Raw genomic sequence first — 21,814 nt, forward strand, 5'->3', positions numbered from 1 at the left:
AACTTAGAATTCGGAATAACTTTCCTTACCTTTATCAGCCATGAAAACTATATCACCAAAACCCCGAGCTATCCATATATATCCTTGGAGGTCTCCCTCGATGGTCTCAATTGTCCCCATTTTAACCTAAGATTTTGAAAAATTTTAAACATTAACTCTACTACCATGATGAATTTCGTAAGCGAAAAAAGTTACAAATCCTCTCTCAAATCGAGCAGGCTACTGGGTCAGGTCTGGAACCGCAAAGCATCTATGGATTGTTTTGGTGGAAAGGTAATACAATAATACGTAAATTACGATATTTCGTAGAGCTATTCGACATAGGTCCAAAAGCCATCTTTAAAAGTTCGATTGCGTTTGGTAAAAAATAAAATCTGGACGAAAAACTTATGTAAACAAGTATAATTAATGCTCTGCATAAATTAACCCAGCTCTGAATATCAATTACCCTCTTGTAGAATTGTGATAATATGGAAGATATTCTTTGTCGGTTTCAACAATTCTTTTCATACAAAAGCGATGAAACTCATTTCTTTATTTAAGATCATAAAAAAGGTTTTTTACTCGAGATATTAAAGTCTCTTCATCAGCTTATAATGCACTCAGAGATATAAATTATTACATTCAAATGATTACTGGTTATATTTCACAATACGGATGTATAAAAAGTAACCTCACTTTAGCGAGATATTGTACGTAACTTACTTGATCAACGAGAATAACTTTCGGATATGAAGACAGAACAAGCATTTGGCTGTTGAATGAAACGATTTTCACAGCGTAGAGAAAATAAACAAGGAAATATAAGTCGATTAAAAGTCGTAGCGAGAAAGTGATTGAATTTCAACACACATCCTGATGCACGTTTGTCGCCATGCATAATAATTATTCTAAGCATCGTTTAACAAAAGGCAGTTTGACAAATCCGTGATTAATTGCTTTGTTCTTTTCTTTATCATAGCGCAGAGGTGAAAATATTTTAATTTGACCAGAATTCTTCAACCAACTCGTATTTGCTTATCAACAGCTAAAAGCCAGGGGCAGGTTGTGTGAAAGCTGGATAGCGCTATCCACCGGATAGTGGTTTTTTCAATCGCTATAAAATCGCCCGCTGTTGGTTATAACTTTGATTAAATCTTGAACAGAAGAGGTTAGGTTTTAGTGCTTTTCTCAAGCTATATTTTGGTTGTATTTTTGTGTTTTTCGCCCGCGTATTCGCAGAGTTATAAGACTGTAAAAAAGTAGGTCCATTTAAATCCTAAATTAATCAGACCAGACCGGAATCAACAAACCACACATCTTTAAAGTAACAAGACACGACTAAAACTGCAATAAGAATAGCAAGATTATAGTTATTATTGTTACATACCGTTCCAAACAGCACAATTTCTCGATGAATTTGCAGAGTTTAAAGGTTTCTTGCACAGAAGGAAGTCAGAGGGAACTCCTGCAAGAGATCGGAACATTTTCGGCACACTGTCGAGCACACTTCGGAAACACGAGATTTTACGAAGATAGGCAGTGTGATCGATCCATTATATGGTATAGATTATGCAGCTCAGTTGATTTACTAATGCAAGCTATATATTTCCAAAAGTGAAATATATATTATTTGTGACATACATCCAGTTTTTGCATGAAACATGACTATTTAGTTTTGTTAAAAGCGAATGTAAACGGTTAACCGCGATATTTTGACAATTTTTGTGCAATAAAGTTGGCATGTTTCGACACGTTTTTTTTTCCCTAGAAAATCATTTTAGATCATTTTTTTTTTAAATTACAGATTTCTTCATCTGTCATTTTGACAAAAACAACTCGTCGCCATTTTGAAAAATCCGATCAGCTGATTATTGCGTAATAATTCGAGGTCGCTCGACCAATCAGAAGCCAGAACTTTCAAAAATCACTTTTGCAATTATTATAAGAATTCACTTTATATTATTAAGCTTGTAACGCCATGCCTTGTGAGCTTTTTGGGTTAAAACAACTGGTCAATTCACGCTTCGTTAAAACGTTTGATAGCAACTAGGAAGAATTATCCTGAATAACCATCGTAAAAATAATTAGGCTTAGTTTAGAAGTATCTATCTTTTATTGGTCAATATTTATCATCAAACTTATTTCACTAATTAATCTAATGTCCTGCTTATTTCTAATGTCCATTGGTTAAGATTAAAATGTCAAATTGAACCTATTTACACACTAATAATATTGGTTAAACCTCACCAGACGCCACAGTATAAGAATATAGAAATATTATAGATGACAAAAGCAGTTATCAACATTGGTTAGGGTAAAATATTGACTACATGATTAAAACATTATATATCTATATCTATTTATCTTATGTTATATATTTACACACTAATAATATTGGTTAAACCTCACCAGACGTCACAGTATAAGAATATAGAAATATTATAGATGACAACAGCAGTTATCAACGTGACGTGGAAAATGACTGTTTCTTGATATATGAGAAAACCGAAATATAAATAAAATACTTCATGTTAGATTCAGGATTGTGATTAAGGACAGACTTCTGGTTGGTCATATATCAAGAAAGCGCCGAAACAATGATTGACCATCACGACACAAAATATTATCATATTCATGCAAGGACACAATAAGAAGTTTATATTGGGAAAACTTTCAGATGTGAGGTTTTACAACAGCAGTTGCATACCATCTCCTTTCTATCATTCCTGGCTGTTCTTCCCAGCCATTTCCACCAACGCTGAAGGTTTCCACTGAGTTGAGCTCTTTCTGCTTACGATTGAATCCACCAAACACGACAATGACGTCATTCATGATGACAGCTGAGCAGCCGCTCCTTTTGTAAATCATGGAGGGCAGTTTCTCACTTCGCCCCGTCTCAGCGTCATACATGATGACGTCACTTAATGCCTCTTCATTCTCATCCTGGCCGCCAACAAGGATGATCATATTACCCCAGGTGACTGTTGACATGCGACTAACGGGCTGAGGTAAAGATGGATATGGTTTGAACTCATTGTTAATCAAATCATAAACAACAACGCTGTCAAGAGCATCTTTACCACGGCCGGTTGTTGTTCCGCCGAAGATAAATAGTTTTCCATTAACAAGTTCTGCTCTGTGATCGCATCTTGCCTCAGGCATTCTCGTCAACAGCTTGGTAGTAGTATAAGGTGGGGTAAGAGCAATCTCATAAATGGCAGTCGATGCTTTTCCTTCATTCTCGTCATATCCTCCTATTATATATAATTTTCCTTGATAAACTATGACGTCATGACTGGATAATTTGACAGGCAGTTTACCATCAAACATTGTCCATCGCAAAGGATGTTGGTTCATCTTCAATACTTCGATCCTGTCAGTTCCTTCTTTACCATCGAAACCACCAACGACTAGGATGTCATGGTCGTAAACACACGATGCTGATAATGCTCGAGGATGATTCAATGGTGGCAACATAGTCGACCTCTTCTCAACAATATTATATTTTTCAACAGTATTCAAAGGGGGTGTGTACACAAAGTCATACCAACCTCCAAGAATAATAACGTCTTGGTTGTTAGTGGGAATTGTGGGATCCGTAGCTTGAGCACCATTTCTGTTGAAAATATTTTCTTGGAATAGCTGACCAAATAATCCTTCAACTCTTTCCAACTTGCGTTCCATCATCTGAAATGAAAAGTTACGGTGTAGCAACATTAGTGCTTTGAAATCTCAGCGGAAATCCAATTTTTTTCCAAATGCAGCTCCAGAAATCCAAATTTTATTTTGTTCCGATGGATCTTCTAAAGCGTTAAAAATTACATTTCGATACATCAGTTTAATAATTACATCATTTCGCAAGGGATCCAACGCGCATTGCACGTTTACTTTTGAACCAGGCCGTCCAGGGAAATGACATAATTATCGAGAGTGTGCTTTTCGTCACGTGACAGCTTATATGATAATCAATGACCAGCAATTATGAAATATTATCACAATACTTTCTTACCTCCATTTTCTCTACTTTCTCGTTAATTCCTGATTGGGTTTGTTTCATCTTGTCAAGAGCTTTCTAAAATAACAACCTCACTCACGTTCATACTCATTTAATATGAATTACCTCGGAAATGGGGGGATGGAAACAAGTTAAGGTGAAGATGAGTCTGGATGTAGAATATGCTGATTATCTCAAAGGTAAAACTGCTTATTATTATTATTAAATTTATTATTATTAAAGATCATTTTTATTATTATTAAATTTTATGTAGCAAGAATATAGAAGAAACATCATTTTTATAAGAAACATCATCTTATACTAATTCCTAAGAGAGAGGATTGCTGTCTTTCGTAGATATCGCCTTGACTATATCAGTTAAAAATTAACCTTCGTCTCATCTTGTCTCACTTCCATTTGATCTTGTTTTCTTGCCATTTCAAGGTGCTTAATATTCAGCTCAGCTTGAGACGGTGTCAGTTTGTTGACATTTGTCTAAATCATAGCATGATGGGTAAAATATTTTAACTATTTTATTTATAACTGTATATAACTATATATAACTGTATTGAGCCACCTAAAATATCACGTTCGTCGTGATTTATTTTCCACTGTCCATTTGTTTTTTGTACCTACGTCTACTCACGTAAAAGTTTCAAATCATTTCAAATGATACTCATGAAATCAACAATTCAATAGACGTATAGCGTTGGCTTCTGTTGATGATTTTTTCTGATGTGTTTTTCTCTGGCATAAAATTAATAATACAACAACCTTTACGTGTGTGTACGTACGTCCAAGAAACGCGACAGTGGAAAGCTGGAAAGCTTTATTTCATTTGTGCTAATTTGTTTTGTGTGTAAATATGCGCGTCCCTCGTTTCATTAGGATGAAATAAGGTAGCCCAAAGGTTCCTTGCCATATAGTGTATAACTCATCTCAAATTATTATTGTATATGTTCTATTGTATATATTATTGTATATCTTTTTTTGCAAAATAAATTGAATTGATTGATTGACTGATTGACAATTACAAGAATTAAAATACGTTTACTCGGGAAATTTGCAATAATCGATTCATGCGTTAATACCACTGAGCTATAGTCGCATCCTGTTAAGTCCTGGCTACAAATGATCATTCACTTTTTAAATACTTGTATATCTAGCGCCAAAACACACTTGCGACGACGAAAAATAATAACCCCCCCCCAAAAGACACAACAAAACCATCTCTCATGCCGGAGTAAAAATGGGGGTCATCAAACACGTTTGTGATATAAACACGAATAAACCCAGTTCGGCGGCTATTTTAAAACGTCTCTGTTGCTACGGTAACAGGTGTCAGGCACAAGTTCTAAATAGATTTCCGCTCTAGATAAATGTTTTGCTAAAAATGAAGTGGTCAAGAAATATTTATCAATTCCCTCTGAGTTGTATCAATGATGATTAATTGCTTATAATTGGTTATCACGGTGAAAAATGAGAATAAGAAAGTAATTGTAAAACCAGCTAGTGATGTGCCGAGATTGGTATCACTGGGGATGCCATAAGGTTTGCTCAATATCTTGTACAATTTATCATCACATTTCCAAAACGCCTTAATTGTGGGACTTTGATATTGTTGGGTGCTTCATTTAGGCATAATGTTGGCAAAAATATTCACTAATCACCTTCATTTTCTTCACTGTTTCATGTATTTTCCCATATTTTCTTTTATTTCCAATGACCTCATTTTTTTTCTCCTCTTCTATTTCATTCGTCAAAGTACGAATTTCTTCATAACTATTGTTGACTTCATTCACTTGCTGACTGTATAAATTTTGACTTTCCTCCATTTCATCAAGTCTTCGCGAAATACGAGTAATGTGAGGTTCAATCTCACGGCGACAATTTTCACACGACACTGGACGGTATTCGCAATTATTTGCGTGATCCTGAAGGTTTCCAAGTTCAACTTGCTCCGGACACCCACGATCGATGTAAACACATTTGATTTTTAGCTCTGATAAAATGGTCCTTATTAACCCTTGGGGATGTTTCAGAGTTGCTAGAGTAAGGTGTTGTCGACACTTGGGGCATTTTTCATCGTTAGCAAGGGATCGTGTTATACAACTCAAACAAAACAGATGTTCTCCTGCCTCGCATAATCGTGGATTCTTCAAAACACAGAGGCAAATACAGCAAATTAAATCATGTCTAATTTGACCAATGAACCGTTCTGGTTCATAGCCTCCGTCCATGATGAGCTCAATTTATCTGAAAAAATTTCATAATTGTTATGTGCTTTAACCCTTAGAAATCCAGTCCACGGAATTATTGAAAAGTGAAATGATGAAATAAACCTTTATTGCACTGTAGCCATAGACGATTCAATGGCGATAAAATTATTTAATTGAAGTAACAATGTACTTCGTTTTAGGCATTCAATAAAACTGGACCGATGGCGTAGACGACACAAATAATAGACAACGATTTTCGTTTCGAATTGAGTACACCTTAGCAGTGTAATTTACAATCTGAAGTCAAATTTAGGCTAGAGAGAGAAATAGAGAAAGAATATAGGTATTTGTTTCCACGAAAGGGTTTTGATATTCAAATTCAAGCCAGCAAAATCTCTTATACTATATGCCAACATTACTCATGAAGTGTTGATCTCGAGAATCTGGTAAAGTGTAAACGTGGCGACCAATGGAAATATCAAACCTACAGTGATTGGTAGCGAGGCTGATATTGACACTAACAGACCATGCAACTTAAACCACACAAAGATAATCAAATAAGACTTACCAAAGATGATGAATTATGACAGATTTTTACGTAACGATTTTGGAACAAGCTGGTGTTAACGCGTTCGACGGTATTTTGTGTCTAAGACAACACCTTGAAATGTCGTATTATTTATTGTCTTCAAAACATTGCGTGATGTCCACGTCATTCAAAAATCATTCTTGCGAAACTACGCAGTTTGCTGTGACAAAAATATTTTCAACATCATGCTGCGAAACTTGTATTTATTCCCGTCGTTTAATTTGCATGTCTTCGATATTTCGAGTATCAATGGAATATTTCAAGTTCTTTCAAATGGTTTGTGGATTGAGTTATCATCCTTTTTACAAAATTTGTAAAAACTAATTACGAAACTAGTTTCGATTTGCTATCTTTACCATCGTGTTGAGAGAGTTTTAATATCTTCAGAGATTTGCATTCTTTGTTATTCAAAGTATCAACTTGAGATTGGTATTATTGATAGTTGAGTTATTATCTCGCATACAAGATTCAAAAGTGGTTTATTTTGACACTAACAGTTTGCTAAACTTGTGCGAAAATTGTATTCATTTCACACACTTGCATTTCTTTGTTATTTACCAAGTATCAACTTCAGATTGGCATTATTAATAGTTGAGTTATTATCTCGCATACAAGATTCAAAAGTGGTTTATTTTGACACTAAAAGTTTACTAAACACGGTGCGAAAATTGTATTCATTTCAGACACTTGCTTTTCTCTTTTATTTACCAAGTATCAACTTGAGATTGGTATTATTGATAGTCGAGTTATTATATGTGTATATGAGTATATCATCCTCAAGGAACGCCTCGCCGCCCAATAGTTCATAGTTGTGTTTACACTGTACAATATTCCCTCTGTCTCTGACACGATATCGTATTTTCCAGTTTGAGAACGCTCTGAACACTTTGAATTAGGATTTTACAATAAAATCAAACAATAATTGTGAATGAACTAAGATTTGTTGACAAAGATTACTCGAAAACGACAAGGGTTAATCTCGTGACTCGGGAATCTGGTAAAGTGTAAACGTGGCGACCAGTGGAACTATTAAACCTACAGTGATCGGTAGCGAGGCTGATATTGACACTGACAGACCATGCAACATAAACCACACAAAGATAATAAAATTAGACTTACCAAAGCTGATGAATTACGACAGATTTTCGCTTAAATATTCTGTGGTAAGCTGGTGTTGACGCGATCAACGATATTTTGTTAAAGACAACACCTTGATACCTTGTGCAATATTTGTTGTATCCACGACATCATTCATAACTTACGTCATTCTGTCATCGCGCTGTGAAAGTTCATTTTATTTATTGAATTCTTTGCATTCATTGATATCCCAGTGTCAACGTGAGATTACTAGTATTATGGTCGAGTCATTGACTGATATATTATTGTTCGCAAGAACACAAAATTTATCAATACGTCTTTGTTTTGAGAATACCATTTCAAGAATCATGTTCCGAGAATTAATTTGTATTTTGAGAAACGCGTTTGCACTTGAATCTACTACGGATATTGTGCCTTTGATTCTTCGAGTGTTATTGGGTTATTGTAATTTAATATTTACTGATATTTGACTTAAGTTTAGTGAGTTTGTTCTAGTCTGGTTTAGCGTTTAAGAAACTATCTCGCTTAGTCGAGATGCCTTGCTCTATGTAATCAGACAGACACTGTGTTGTCCAACTATATCAATTTAAGACCCAAAGTAATGTCACTGATTTGTGTCATTCGTTAGACAAGATTTGTCAGAGTTGGATTTCACAAATTTGACAGAAAGAATTTTGCACTTTGAGAGAGGCGTTTGTATTTGTGATCACTACGAGTTTTGTGCCTGTAATTAATTTGAATGCATGTTGATAGTTCATGATGGTTCATTGATTGTAATTTAATATTTCATACGACTGAGGACAGTTTTAAAATAATCGCAGTTTATTGCACGTTATTTTTGAACAATCGCTTTATAGTTGTGTGTTAAGGCCCTGTCACACTGTTGCGTATAAGAGGAACGTATGAGTCGCGTATAAAGATCGTTTCATTCATTTTTATACGCACGAAAAAGTCTGTAAAAATAGGACATTTTGCATAAAATTAACTTATTAAACGTATGAGTATCGTATGAGTAGCCTGTCGCTGGCGTATGCAAGCGTATGAATAGCTTACGAGAAGCGTTTGAAATGCGCATGTCAAGCATACCAATGGCGTTTCACAGACTTTAATCGTATATAAGCGGCAGTATTTTCACACGGCTCCATTCGAGAAAATGTCAAACCTCCAGTGAAAAAAGAAGAAGACACCATGGCAAATACGAAGACATCATCTACCCGCGGACGAAGGAAAGGAAAGAGGACTCCATCATCAGCCGTTGCCAAAGCTGACGAACAACGTGTTTGTGCACCTGCAGATGTAGTTGAACCACCTGATGATGATGCACTTATTCCTGAAACATCTTTAAATAATGCGCAACATGTTCCTGAGCTCTCAAAGTCCCCAACACAACCTTCCTAAGACTCCCATAATTCATTGGCTTTATCATCTGAAACCATTGATGACTTTACTTCCTTCCGGCGGGCTGATAGCAAGGAGAAAAATAAGAGGAAGAGGGCGAAAAAAAACCCCTACAACCTCAGCGCCACAGAAGAGGAGCTGATGCTGGAGTTTATCATGGACAATCCTGTGCTGTGGAATGTGAAGATGACAGATTATAGGCGAAAAGACAAGAAAGAGAAGATCTGGGAAGAGCAAGCACATCAGATGAATAAGACTGTTGACATCCTCAAGGGCTGGTTCAGATCGCTGCGCGACACCAATACGCGCCTTGACAAAAAGAAAAGCGGGGATAGTGCTCCAAACCTGACTAAGAGAGAACAGTGGATCCTCTCAAAGTTTGCCTTCCTGAAGACTGTCACTCGCCACCGACCGGAGCCCATGCAGAGTGTAAGTATACAACCATATTACCTTAGCAACATGATAACCAAGTAATTTGAGACAATTTCCACATGATATTTTTGGTTTTTTTAGGTGAAGGAAACCATCCAGCTTCACAGAGGAGATCTCAATGCTGCCGAGAGTGCCTGCGCTGATATGCAGGATGTCTTAGATGAAGTCACTCCAATACCATCATCTACCGCTGGAAGGTCCCACAAGCGACCTCAGGACACAGAGAGTGACGTCCTTGAGACTCTACAGAAGAGAGTTGCTGAGTCTGGCACCATCCTCAAAGACATCTACAAAGCTAAACAACAGCCCATTACAGCACGAAGTGTCTTTGCAAATTATGTTAAAGAGAGCCTTTTGACTATGTCCAAGTCCAAGTACAAGAAGGCAAGGTCCTCCATCAATAGGTTATTGTCTGAACTCATGGATGAGGACAGCGATGATGAATTTCCAAGTGCAATGGCGGCTCCATCTATCAAAGTGAACCAACAAGGGATCCCTTCTCAACCACCCCACGATTTGCACCCCACTACAAAGTCACCCGAACATTACTAGTCTTTCAGGATTTCGAGACATCATGGAATCTACTGATGATATTGGATTTCAGGATGAGGTTCTCAACCTTCAACCACCAACGTGAAAGAAGTATTGACTATAGACCACGGCGGCTGTATGGCTTCATCATTGTCTCTCGGAGGGCAAAGGCATCGTCACCTACAAAGAAGTAGGGGACACTCTGATAGTCATTTGGTAAAGCATCGGGGATGGGGAATCCTATAGTTCCGTCTTCTGTTAATTCTTTGATTTCAGAGTTGTTGTAGATCTGTGCGTCCGATGATGACCCTTTACCACCGAGGTCTGCCCAGATGAATTTATAATCTGCGTCTACAAGGCCCATGAGTACAACAGAGAAGAATCCCTTTTAGTTGAAATATTGGGATCCACTTTTTGGTGGACATTTGCAGGCAATGTGCTTTCCATCTATAGCACCACATGTATGGGGGAAGTTCCACCTCTTGAGGAACTTATCAGATATGGCACGCCATCCCTCTGGCGTGGTAGGGCAGGTCATTACTTCGGACATGTATTCGTCGATGATGGCTTGGCAAACCTCTCTGACAATAAGTGACTGGGTGTTGTGGGGGACCCTCCATCCGTACTTCATGGCTGAACGTGCTCCCAGAGGCAAGGTGTCGCAAAGTCAAAGAGAGGTTCAGCCCAGGCTCCAGGGGTCGCCTATACCAGGTATGTTTCTTGGTGATCCTGCAGGGACTCGCTCTTGCTAGAAGCTCATCAAACATCTCGGGGACCATCCGCATAAAGTTCTTGAAACATCGCGTATCCTCGCTTCGGAGTTCCACCAAAAGTTGGTCGTAAATGCCAAACTGCCTTCGCCTTCCGATCCATAATCTCATCCATACCTCACGTCTTTCTCTTTTTCTTTTTCTCCTTTTCCTTCTGTTATTTTCTATGTGACGAATCGTCAAAGCTATGAGATCAAACTGGTATTCAAGAACAGCTAACTCCATCCTTTATCCTCGAAGGTACAAGATGATATGAAGGCATCCAACATAAATATATATTATAGACAAAAAATGACATGCTGTTCGGCCTCCTTCGGTCTGTGGTGACCATGGGTTGAAAATCCTAGTTGTCTGTCCTGCTGGAACAGCGCCGCCTGTGGCTGAACAGGCCGATGCGCGAATGGCAGTCTCTGTCACACAAGTCACACTTGTGGATTGTCTCTGTGCTGTGAGAGCGGTCACGTTCTTTTCTGCGGGCTCGCTTTTCCTCCGCAGCACCTTTCAGCCGCTCCTCTCCTGTCTTCAGCTGTGTGGTCGCTGTGCTTCTCCATCTGGAGCGGTCGTCGGCCAGGCTCTCCCAGCGCTCTGTGTCGATCTCAAGAGCTTTCATGTCCCTCTTGCAGACATCTCTATAGCGCAGCTTTGGGCGGCCAGTGCCTCTCTTGCCACTCGCCAGTTCTCCGTAGAGGATGTCTTTGGGGATACGGCCGTCCTCCATGCGGTGAACATGGCCCAGCCAGCGTAGCCTTCGTTGTCTGAGCAAGGTAAACATGGTTGGAAGGCCGGCGCGAGACAAGACTTCGGTGTTGGGCACTTTGTCCTGCCACGAAATGCCCAGTATGCGGCGGACGCACCTCAGGTGGAAGGCGTTCAGTCTTCTTTCTTGTTTGGCGTAGGTCGTCCACGTCTCACTCCCGTACAGTAGTGTACTGAGGACACAGGCATTGTACACTGCCATCCTGGTCTTGATGGAAAGTTTGGAGTTCTCCCACACTCGTGTGGTGAGGCGAGCGAGTGTTGTTGCTGCCTTCCCAATTCTTTTGTCCAGTTCTGTGTCCAGTGAGAGGTTGCTGCTGATCGTGGACCCCAGGTATGTGAATTCGTTCACGACTTCCAGCTCGTAGTCGTCGATGGTGATAGATGGTGGCACTTCCACGCTCTGTCCCAGTACGTTGGTCTTCTTTAGACTAATAGTAAGCCCGAAGTCCTTGCAGGCCTGGGAAAAGCGGTCCATCAGGGTCTGGAGCTCCTGCTGTGTGTGTGTTGCGACTGCAGCATCGTCGGCAAACAGCATGTCGCGGATCAGGGCCTCTCGTACTTTGGTTTTGGCTTTGAGGCGGGCAAGGTTGAACAGCTTGCCGTCGGATCTGGTGTGTAGGTAGATCCCCTCTGTTGATGAGCCGAAGGCGCTTCAGGAGCAATGCAAAGAAGATCCCGAAGAGAGTCGGGGCGAGGACGCAGCCTTGTTTGACGCCGCTGCGTATGTCGAATGGCTCCGAGATACTGCCGTCGTACTGTACAGTTCCCTTCATATCAGTGTGGAAGGATTCGACGAGGCTCTGCAGCTTTGGGGGGCATCCTATCTTTGGCAGGATCGCGAATAGGCCTTCTCTGCTGACCAAGTCGAAAGCCTTCGTCAGGTCAATGAAGGCAACATACAGCGGCATGTTCTGTTCTCTGCATTTCTCCTGGAGTTGGCGGAGGGAGAAAATCATGTCTACCGTTGATCTGTTGGCGCGAAAGCCACACTGGGACTCAGGGTAGACGCGTTCGGCGAGTTTCTGTAAGCGAACGAGGATGACGCGCGCGTACACCTTGCCAACTATGCTGAGGAGAGAGATCCCCCTGTAATTGTTACAGTCGCTTCTTTCGCCCTTGTTTTTGTAGAGGGTGATGATCTTGGCATCCCTCATGTCTTGAGGTACAGCACCTTCCTTCCAGCACTGGCAGAGGACTTCGTGCAGTGGACGCAATAGGGCAGTCTTGCAGTGCTTGATCAGGTCGGGTGGTATACCGTCACTGCCTGGAGCTTTTCCTGCGGCCAGGCTGTCAATGGCCTTATTGAGCTCATCCAAGGTTGGCTCCGCGTCGAGCTCGTTCATGGTCGGTAGGCACTCGATAGCATCAAGAGCTAAGGGGGACACTGTGTTCTGTCTGGAGTAGAGGTCGGAGTAGTGTTCCACCCATCTCTCCATCTGCTGGCCCTTGTCTGTGATGGTTTCCCCAGTGGAGGATTTGAGGGGTGCCGTCTTGCTCTGAACTGGGCCCAGTGCCTTCTTGATGCCATCGTACATCCCTCTGATGTTCCCAGTGATGGCGGCAGTCTGAATGTCTTCACTTAGCTGCATCCAGTACTCGTTGGCGCAGCGCCGTGCCGTCTGCTGGACTTTGCTCCTTGCAGCTCTGAGGATCTGGAGGTTCCTCTCGTTTGGGGTCCGCTTGTACTCGGTGAGAGCAGCGCGCTTGGCTTCGATGACAGGGGTCATCTCAGTCGTCTTGGCTTCGAACCAATCATGCGACTTGGTGGTTTTCTTCCCAAAGGTAGTCAAGGCTGTGTGGTGTATGGTGTTTCGCAGTCCTCCCACCTCTTCGTTGCAGATTCCTCGTGCCCCAAGGTGCCAAGCTCCTTCTCAAAGGCGGCGGCGAACTGCTCCACAAGTTCTGGTTGGGCCATCTTGCTGGTGTCAATGCGTGCCTTTCCTTGCTGTCTGGCGCGGTGGAATTTCTTTGGCTGCATCCTGAACTTGCAACACACCAGTGAGTGGTCTGTGTCACAATCCGCACTCTGGTAGGAACGGGTCAGTAGCACGTTCTTCAGGGAGGTGCGTCTGGTCAGGATCATGTCCAGCTGGTGCCAGTGTTTGGAACGCGGGTGGCGCCAGGAAACTTTGTGTTGTGGCTTGGTCTGGAAGTAGGAGTTGGTAATGCACAAGTTGTAGTACGTGCAGAACTCCAGTAGACGCTGTCCGTTTTCATTCATCTTGCCCACACCAAATTCACCGAGGCAGGACGGCCAGGAGTCATGATCGGCGCCCACTCTGGCGTTGAAGTCGCCAAGCAGAACTAGTTGTTCTGTGCTGGGGATATTCCTGACAGTGGCTGCTAGGTTCTCATAGAACTCGTCCTTGGCTTCTGGGGTGGCGGCCAGCGTTGGGGCGTAGACACTGACGAGAGTGACAGGGCCTTCAGTGGTGTTAAGGCGGAGAGTCAGGAGTCGCGCAGAGCCGTTGCTGCCTGGTTCAACCATCTTCAGCAATGTATTCCTAACTGCAAAGCCCACTCCGTACTCCCTGGGCTCGTTGGAGCCCTTTCCCTGCCAGAAGAACGTATAGTCTTTCTCTCTCAGTGTGCCCGAGTCAGCCAGTCGTGTTTCCTGCAGGGTAGCGATGTCTACGTTCAGTCTCTTCAGCTCGTCGTTGATGACGGCGGTCTTCCTGGCGTCGCTGATGTGTTTGAGGTTTTCTGCGAGGCCGGTCATCATAGTTCGTACGTTCCAGCTTCCCAGTTTTAGAGCTGGTATTTTTCTTTGTTTTGTTATGCCTGGTGCGAGATTTGCAGTCTGCCGTTCAGATTTCTCCTAATCCCCATGCACCCAATGGGGCAAGCAGACCGTGGCGGGACAGCACCTTATTGGCTGGGGGATGCCCAGCTTGAGGCGGGCGATAGCTGTCCAATGGCATCCGAAAATGCCTCCCACCGTCGAAAGCAATCCTTGGCGCCAAGCTCTACGCCAATCGAGCGATGACTTATAACCGGTATCTATTGCTTCCCGTGTTGTGTCGACGCCGAGGGCGAAGCTGGAGTGTCCTCTCCAGTGTATGGTCTGGGTTTTGGTACGTTGTGGTAGGATTCTAGCCTGGGCAAAATGATATGGAGGACGGGCTGTTGCCCATGCAGCGTGTCCCCCCTCTCCACGTCGTTGGTGGATCCAAAGGAACAGCAGGCTGTTACAGTTTGGCACCAGCGCCGTCGCAGGAGCTGCCAGAACGAGGTTGAAGCTAACGACGAACTGCCTTAGGGGCTCCGACTCCGGATTTTTCCTCAGGGTTGACTCCCGAAGCCTTTCCAGTGAACGGGTATGCCGCAAGGCAGCGGAGGTTTGAAATCAGGGTTTTCCTTCCCCTAGGTGGACTGCCTTCCCAGGCTGTCGAGCCCCACCTGCCCGAAGCAATCTGGTTTTAAGGCGCCAGAGATCCGCCTGCAACCCTTCTCCTGTCAGTAGAAGCAGTCCCGCGACGAGCACGCCAGGAGCTGGACTTAGTTGTCAGAGGCTATTTGAGCACGCACGCCATATGGGAGCATTTTATAGGTAGTGGGAGCTTATCCCCAATACCACCCCCGGCTATGACAACCTATAATATTTATAATTATACCCTTTCTCGTAACGTTTGCAATACGCTGAAGATACGACGACCAGGCGTTAACTATACGCTAATTGTACGGTAAATGCGTTACTTAATCGTCAGTCATACGCTAAGCCCTCTATAGACGTTAAACATACGTCACACATAAGTTTGACCTTCGTTACTGATGCGCTATCAACACGTTAGTTGTACGGCACACTTACTCATTTGCGTATGATTAGCGTACTCAACCTATTAATACAGTACATTTAGCGTCCTTCTGCCGTATTCAGCGTATGACTAGCTTATCTTTACCGTATAAACCATACGTCCAAACACGCACAAGATTTTTAAGCATGCTTAAAAAAAATTTTCTTCCTCGGCGTATACCAGCGTATGTGACCGTGCTCGGAACGTGTATAACTTACGCACGACGTACCACCAGCATATTTCAGCGTATTCCGGCGTATGCGTGATATTTATCATACGCTGCCATACGCTAATGTGATACGCAACAGTGTGACAGGGCCTTTAATGATAATTAACCTTTCCTCATCACTGCAAAATTTGAAATCTATTCACGCCAAAGCAGTCAAAATGTATGTACAGTAATCTACAAGAATATTATGATGTAGGGTGTATCAAGCCCGTTTAGCTTAAACGGTGAATAAGTCAGAATTAAATAACACTCTTACAACTCCCTTGAATGAGTCAACTTGAATATTATGCACTGAATATGTAGTTGTAAACAGTAGCTTTATATTAAGGTCAAAAACATGTTTCGTTCGCTTGTTGAATAAAACGGCAGACTTCCTTTCTATTTTGAACTTATCCACCGTTTAAGCTAAACGGGCTTGATACAACCGGCCCCTGAGTGTTTACTAATTCACATGTCGCAATTCCTGGCTTGTGCTACGCGGAATCATAAATATCTACAGCGAATTACAATGAATTAAGATTTTGGAATCGAGACGAATTGAAACGAATGAAACCGGACTAAAATCTCGTTAAAAGCGACTCAAAATTATTAAATTATCAGCATATTGTGCCAGAGTTAATCGTGTCAATGCGTGCATTTTGTTATTTAAGATTGCTTACATCTCGACTAAAATAAATATGTAAACACACTTACCACAAAATGTCGCGATATACATTCACGGTGGCAATATAGCTTCTTTCATTGTGGTGTAAAACTGCATCTTTAGAGCTTTCCAAATGACTGAATAAAACGCGCAACTTCTCGTGACGAATGGGGTGATCTTGTTTACCTTATATGGACATCAAAAACCCTTTACTTCCTGTTAAAAAGTTTCGCAATTTTAAAAACATGATAATAATCATATGTTATATCACAGAACTAGACATTATATCGCTGTTATTGTCAATAGATTAATATAGACAAAATCAATCGCTTTTTTAATCGATCACTTTATGATATGCAAGATTTCAGAGAAGCATGCCTGCCAATAATTTCTAGGAATTATTATTTATTTCCCAGTAATATTGAAGCATGCTGACGTGGAATTTCCTAAAGTTTTATCCGAGGATCACAGTTTGATCAAGATTAAATATGTATTTGTGTGCAAAGTTTTCTTGTTTACAAAAACCACCTCTGAGCCTGTTATCAATTTATATTTCGGTCACTAATATAGAAAAAATTCATGTAATTTAAATACGAGGACAGAAATTTATCAACAGGAGTCCCTGCTTCACCCGCACCTGCCTGCGATTCCTTATAACGAGGAAAAGGCGGAAAGATTGCAACCAAAATACCAAATGACAACTTTTAAACACAGTTTATTACAGGATATTTTTAAACTATCGTTTTATAGTTGTGAATTAATGATAACACTTCACTCATCACGAAGTCCTTTGTGATATAATCGCTAGTTTATAATCAATATTTTACCAACGGCGAAAAGTCCCTTGAATTATTAAAGACAGTCAAACAACATTCGTTGCCTCGCTGTTTGAACTCAGAAAAATAGCCAGAAATTATGTCCGGTTAAAAACACGTTGAAAAGTTCGCTAAATGCTGCTAACTTTGCACACGAAATCGCTTAAAATATAAACAAACTCACCAGTAATTTTCGTAGCGACAAAATTCTGCCTTTCTTGTCTCAATTCCTTTCTCTTTGAGTTATAATACGAAGTCTCGTCTTATTACCATAATCCTCAAAGTTCATTTCCTGTCCGGAAATTAAACAATTATTGAAGTTAGTCCAGTACGTATTTCACATAAGTAACAGTTCTCAACTTTATATGTTATTTGTTAGCCAAAGAATACTGGAATAATCTTTTAAAGGTTCATATAATAATTTTTGTAAACATAGGTCGGTAATAACAAATGAATAGACTTATATTAGAGTGGTCGAGATGACCACGGCTCTGGTGTTTAAGAAAAGTTGGCGAAACTTAAATACATAAAAATTTGAAAAAAAAAGTTTAAACTCACTAAAAATTTTCTTTGAACAAAAGAATGATCTCATGACTTGCTTTTTCCTTCAGTAAACAATGTCATTTGTTCTTAATATGTTGTGATTTAGGAACGAATCGTATTGATCGCCATTAAAACATGGATAATCTACCTTTTATTGATCAATATTTATCATCAAACTTATTACTCCGGCGTCAGCGACGGAGTTGAAAATTCGCCTTGGTTTTGTTCTGTTGTTTGTTTTTTTTTTTATTTTTTTTATTTTTCGTCGTCGCAAGTCTGAAATGGCGGGAAACTTTCTAGTACTTAAAGTGTGTATGTGACTGTATTTATTTACGTCCCAGTCTTATCTCCCAAGAGTTGTGGTGCACAGCTTTGGCTAATTTTCCGATGCGCGATTCGATTTCGCTCGTATGTTACGGCAATTCCTTCAAGAGGAACAAATAAGCCGTTGTTTTCATGCTCTTCGATTAAGTTTAGATTGAATTGGAGTAAGAATATATTTAATACATGTAGATTCTGGTCCTATTTTAATAATATCGCTGCTATTTCGCCGTTTAACAAGATGATGTGGTCGTGTATGGGCGCGTTGACACGTCGTAGTTTGCACAGGATTGAAGATATAATATATAAGCGCAAATTCCAAAGGCTAAGTGTGAGACAAAGCGAATGTATCATGCGGTTTGTTTACATTTTCGAACAATTGAACTTCTATATTTTTTAAAGTACGATGTGCTGCTGAATTTCGCGATCGAACATTTAGCTTCGTAAGGCATCTAAATGCGAATATGAATTGTATTGTTTATGTTCAGAAGCTCTATATTAAAGACTGGCACGTGCGCCGGAGTTAACGCCAGAACAGGCGTCTTGTTTCACTAATGAATCTAATGTCCTGCTGATGGACATGGCTTGAACTCATTTTTGATGAAATCATAAACAATAACGCTGTCAAGAGCATCTTCAGACTTGCCAGTTGTTGTTCCCCCCAAGATAAATAGTTTTCCATTAACAAGTTCTGCTTTGTGATTTTGTCTTGCCTCAGGCATTCTCGTCAGCAGCTTGGTAATATAAAGTGGGGTAACAGCAATCTCATAAATGGCATTCGATGTTTTTTCTTCATCCCAGTCATATCCTCCTATTATATATAATTTCCCTTGATAAACTATGACGTCATGTCCAAATAATCTGCGAGGCAGTTTAGAATCAAACATTGTCCATCGCAAAGGATGTTGGTCTATGTTCAAAGCTTCGATCGTGTCAAGTGCATGTTTACCGTAACCACCAACGAGAAGAACGTCATTGTCGTAAACACACGATGCTGATTGTTCGCGAAAGTGATTCAATCGTGGTAACATTGTCGACGTCTTCGCACCAACATTGTATTCTTCAAAAGTGTCTAAGGTGACTTCACCGCTATACCAACCACCAATAATAACGAATTATGGGATCATCCTCGGCTTGAGTACTGTTTCTGTTGGTTGTTCTTTCTTTTGTTAGTTGATCAAGTAATCCATGAAATCTTTCGAACCGCTGATGTATCCCAAAAAAATTAACATGAATTGCAAGACAAAGTCACAGTGTAGTATAATTAATTAGTGCTTGGAAATCTTAGTTTTAATCCTGCATTATTGCCTGAAGCGACTACTGATAATGCTGAGACTTGTGTAGAACTTGCTCTTGTATGCATAATGGAAAATTATGCATTTTGGAAGCCTTAGAAATGCATTTAACGTGTTTTTCTTACTGTTTTACGTCAAAAACGCTGCGAAGAGCTTGTAGTAGCTCAGTGAAATATGAAAACCAGCCGAGAAACTATTTTCATATTTTCGATTTTTTCGGACACATGTGAATTATTGACAGTTTGTTGAGGAACTAGGATAATTTGAGTGCTTTGGCCAATTTATCTGTCATATTCAGACTTCAAAACAACTTAAAAATGCTTAAATTTTGCAAATAAAAAGTGTATTTTTATCGAAATTTTGTTAAACAGAGGCGGAATGCAATTTACTCGACAAACGTCATCATCGGAAAAATCGTCAGCAAATTTCTGATTGGCTGTTGAAAGTTCGGAAAATCACGCAGACAATTTTTCTTCATTGAGTTAGCCTTCGTGATTTTTCCGAACTTTCAACAGCCAATCAGAAATTTGCCGACGATTTTTCCGATGATGACGTTTGTCGAGTAAATTGCATTCCGCCTATGTTTAACAAAATTTCGATAAAAATACACTTTTTATTTGCAAAATTTAAGCATTTTTAAGTTTTAAGTCTAAAAATGACAGATTAATGTAGTAAATATATCCAAGGTGTTTTTTTTCTATTTTTTTTTAAGAAACTAGCGTAATTTTTGTGTTTCAAGCGATGGTGTTAATTTATGTATTATATATTTTTTGTGAGAGAGTTGCTGCATTGACTGGGCTGCTTATGGCCTAGTTAAAACAACAAATGCTTCGCAAATGTACTTCGCAACATTGTTCCGTTCTCGAAATTTCGAAGTTAAATAAAAAGAGCGAAAAATTGCGTCACAACATCATCGTTTTAAATAGTTTTACGTGCAAAGATGCAAAAAAAATCGTTCTTCAACACATGCATGAAAAATCGAAGTTCGATCCAAAAAAATCAATATCCCTGGCTATGACACGTCACAACCGGTGAAAACATGAAATTCAATCGAATATTGAGATTTATTTGGAGGGTTTTGACCAATCAGGAACGCGAATACAGTAGAAATTTATAAAAAGAGTTAATCGTTTTTTGTTGTTCCGTTGTTCCGATAATTTTCCTCCGCCTCATACGCCTATGATTTAGAGAAATGTATAGTTGTAAGGTTTCACAACAGCAGCTGCCCAACATCTTTCTTCTATCATCCCTGGTAGTTCTTCCCAGCCATTTCCACCAATGGTGAAGGTTTCCACTGAGTTGAGATATCCCTGCTCATTATTCCGTCCACCAAACACGAAAATGACGTCATCGATGATTACGGCAGAGCTGCCGTACCTTTTGTGCTGCATGGATGGTAACATCTCAGATCGCCCGGTCACCGTGTGATATGCGATGACGTCATTGACTGCACGGCCTCTCATATCCATGCCCCCGATAACGATAATAATCTCACCCCAAACGACCGAGGACATACGAGAAACCGGCTGAGGTAACGAAGGACAAGGCTTGAACTTATTCTCACCAAAATCATAAACGACAACCCTGCCAGTGGCATATTTACTGCATCCGGTAGATGCTCCACCCAGATAAAAAGCTTTCCATTAACAAGCTCTGCTCTGTGATGTCTTCTTTGCTCGGGCATTCTCGTCAGAAGCTCGACAGTAAAAGGTGGGGTAAGAGCAATCTGATAGATTTCGTCCAATGTTCTCCTTTCGTGCCAATTACACCCGCCTATTACATATAAATTTTCATGGACAACGACATCGTGGCCAATAATTTAACAGGCAGTTTTCCAAATATGCGCATTGCAAAACATGTCGGCTCATCTTCAAAACTTGATCTGTCACTGTCACCTTCATCATCGACACCACCAATAGCAAGGATGCGATTGTCGTGAACACACAATGCCGACGATACCAAGGTTGCTCCAATTGTTGCACAATTCTAGAGCTCCTCTCAACAATACAATACAGTTCAACAGTATTTGAAGAAGTAGTTTCGCTTTTACAACCATACCCACCAGAAAATATGATAATACCTGTTGCATTCCTTGCTAATAGATCATTTAGCACTCCTTTAAACCCTCGCAATCTTGTTTACTCGTTAAATTCTCCTAAAATGTAAAATTTTAATTTTTAGTCATTACACTACCATAATGGTGTTATGGATGCTATGGTGTTATACCGACCATAATGGTTGTAGATTTCAAACCGGAACTGTCATAACTTAGTTTAATGTTATGTTATTATATATATATGTTATGTTAATTCGCGGTATAAATAGTCGTTCACTATCAGTTTGATCATACGATACAAAGATCCACCAAGAGTCTCCACAATTCAAGAAGCGAACGATTTTCT

At 40.4% G+C, this 21,814-nt stretch overlaps 2 protein-coding genes across 2 annotated transcripts; one reads left to right on the forward strand and one right to left on the reverse strand.

Moving 5' to 3' along the window:
• Positions 1 to 2,121: 2,121 nt before the first annotated feature.
• LOC114538420 lies at positions 2,122 to 21,535 on the reverse strand. The gene is made up of 7 exons (XM_028559598.1): positions 21,493 to 21,535; positions 17,438 to 17,545; positions 16,489 to 16,654; positions 5,647 to 8,063; positions 4,367 to 4,471; positions 3,992 to 4,054; positions 2,122 to 3,669 (listed from the first exon to the last, which is right to left on the reverse strand). Exons 4-7 carry the CDS (start codon positions 6,214 to 6,216, stop codon positions 2,656 to 2,658), a joined length of 1,752 nt encoding a protein of 583 aa, XP_028415399.1. The 5' UTR covers positions 6,217 to 8,063; positions 16,489 to 16,654; positions 17,438 to 17,545; positions 21,493 to 21,535; the 3' UTR covers positions 2,122 to 2,655.
• On the forward strand, positions 8,820 to 10,871 carry LOC114538421. The gene is made up of 2 exons (XM_028559599.1): positions 8,820 to 9,709; positions 9,794 to 10,871. The coding sequence occupies exons 1-2, from the start codon at positions 9,422 to 9,424 to the stop codon at positions 10,262 to 10,264; spliced, it is 759 nt and encodes a 252-aa protein (XP_028415400.1). The 5' UTR covers positions 8,820 to 9,421; the 3' UTR covers positions 10,265 to 10,871.
• Positions 21,536 to 21,814: the final 279 nt, after the last annotated feature.

This window comes from Dendronephthya gigantea, unplaced genomic scaffold, assembly GCF_004324835.1.
Source record: "Dendronephthya gigantea isolate DGI-Jeju-01 unplaced genomic scaffold, DenGig_1.0 000184F, whole genome shotgun sequence".
NCBI lineage: Eukaryota > Metazoa > Cnidaria > Anthozoa > Malacalcyonacea > Nephtheidae > Dendronephthya > Dendronephthya gigantea.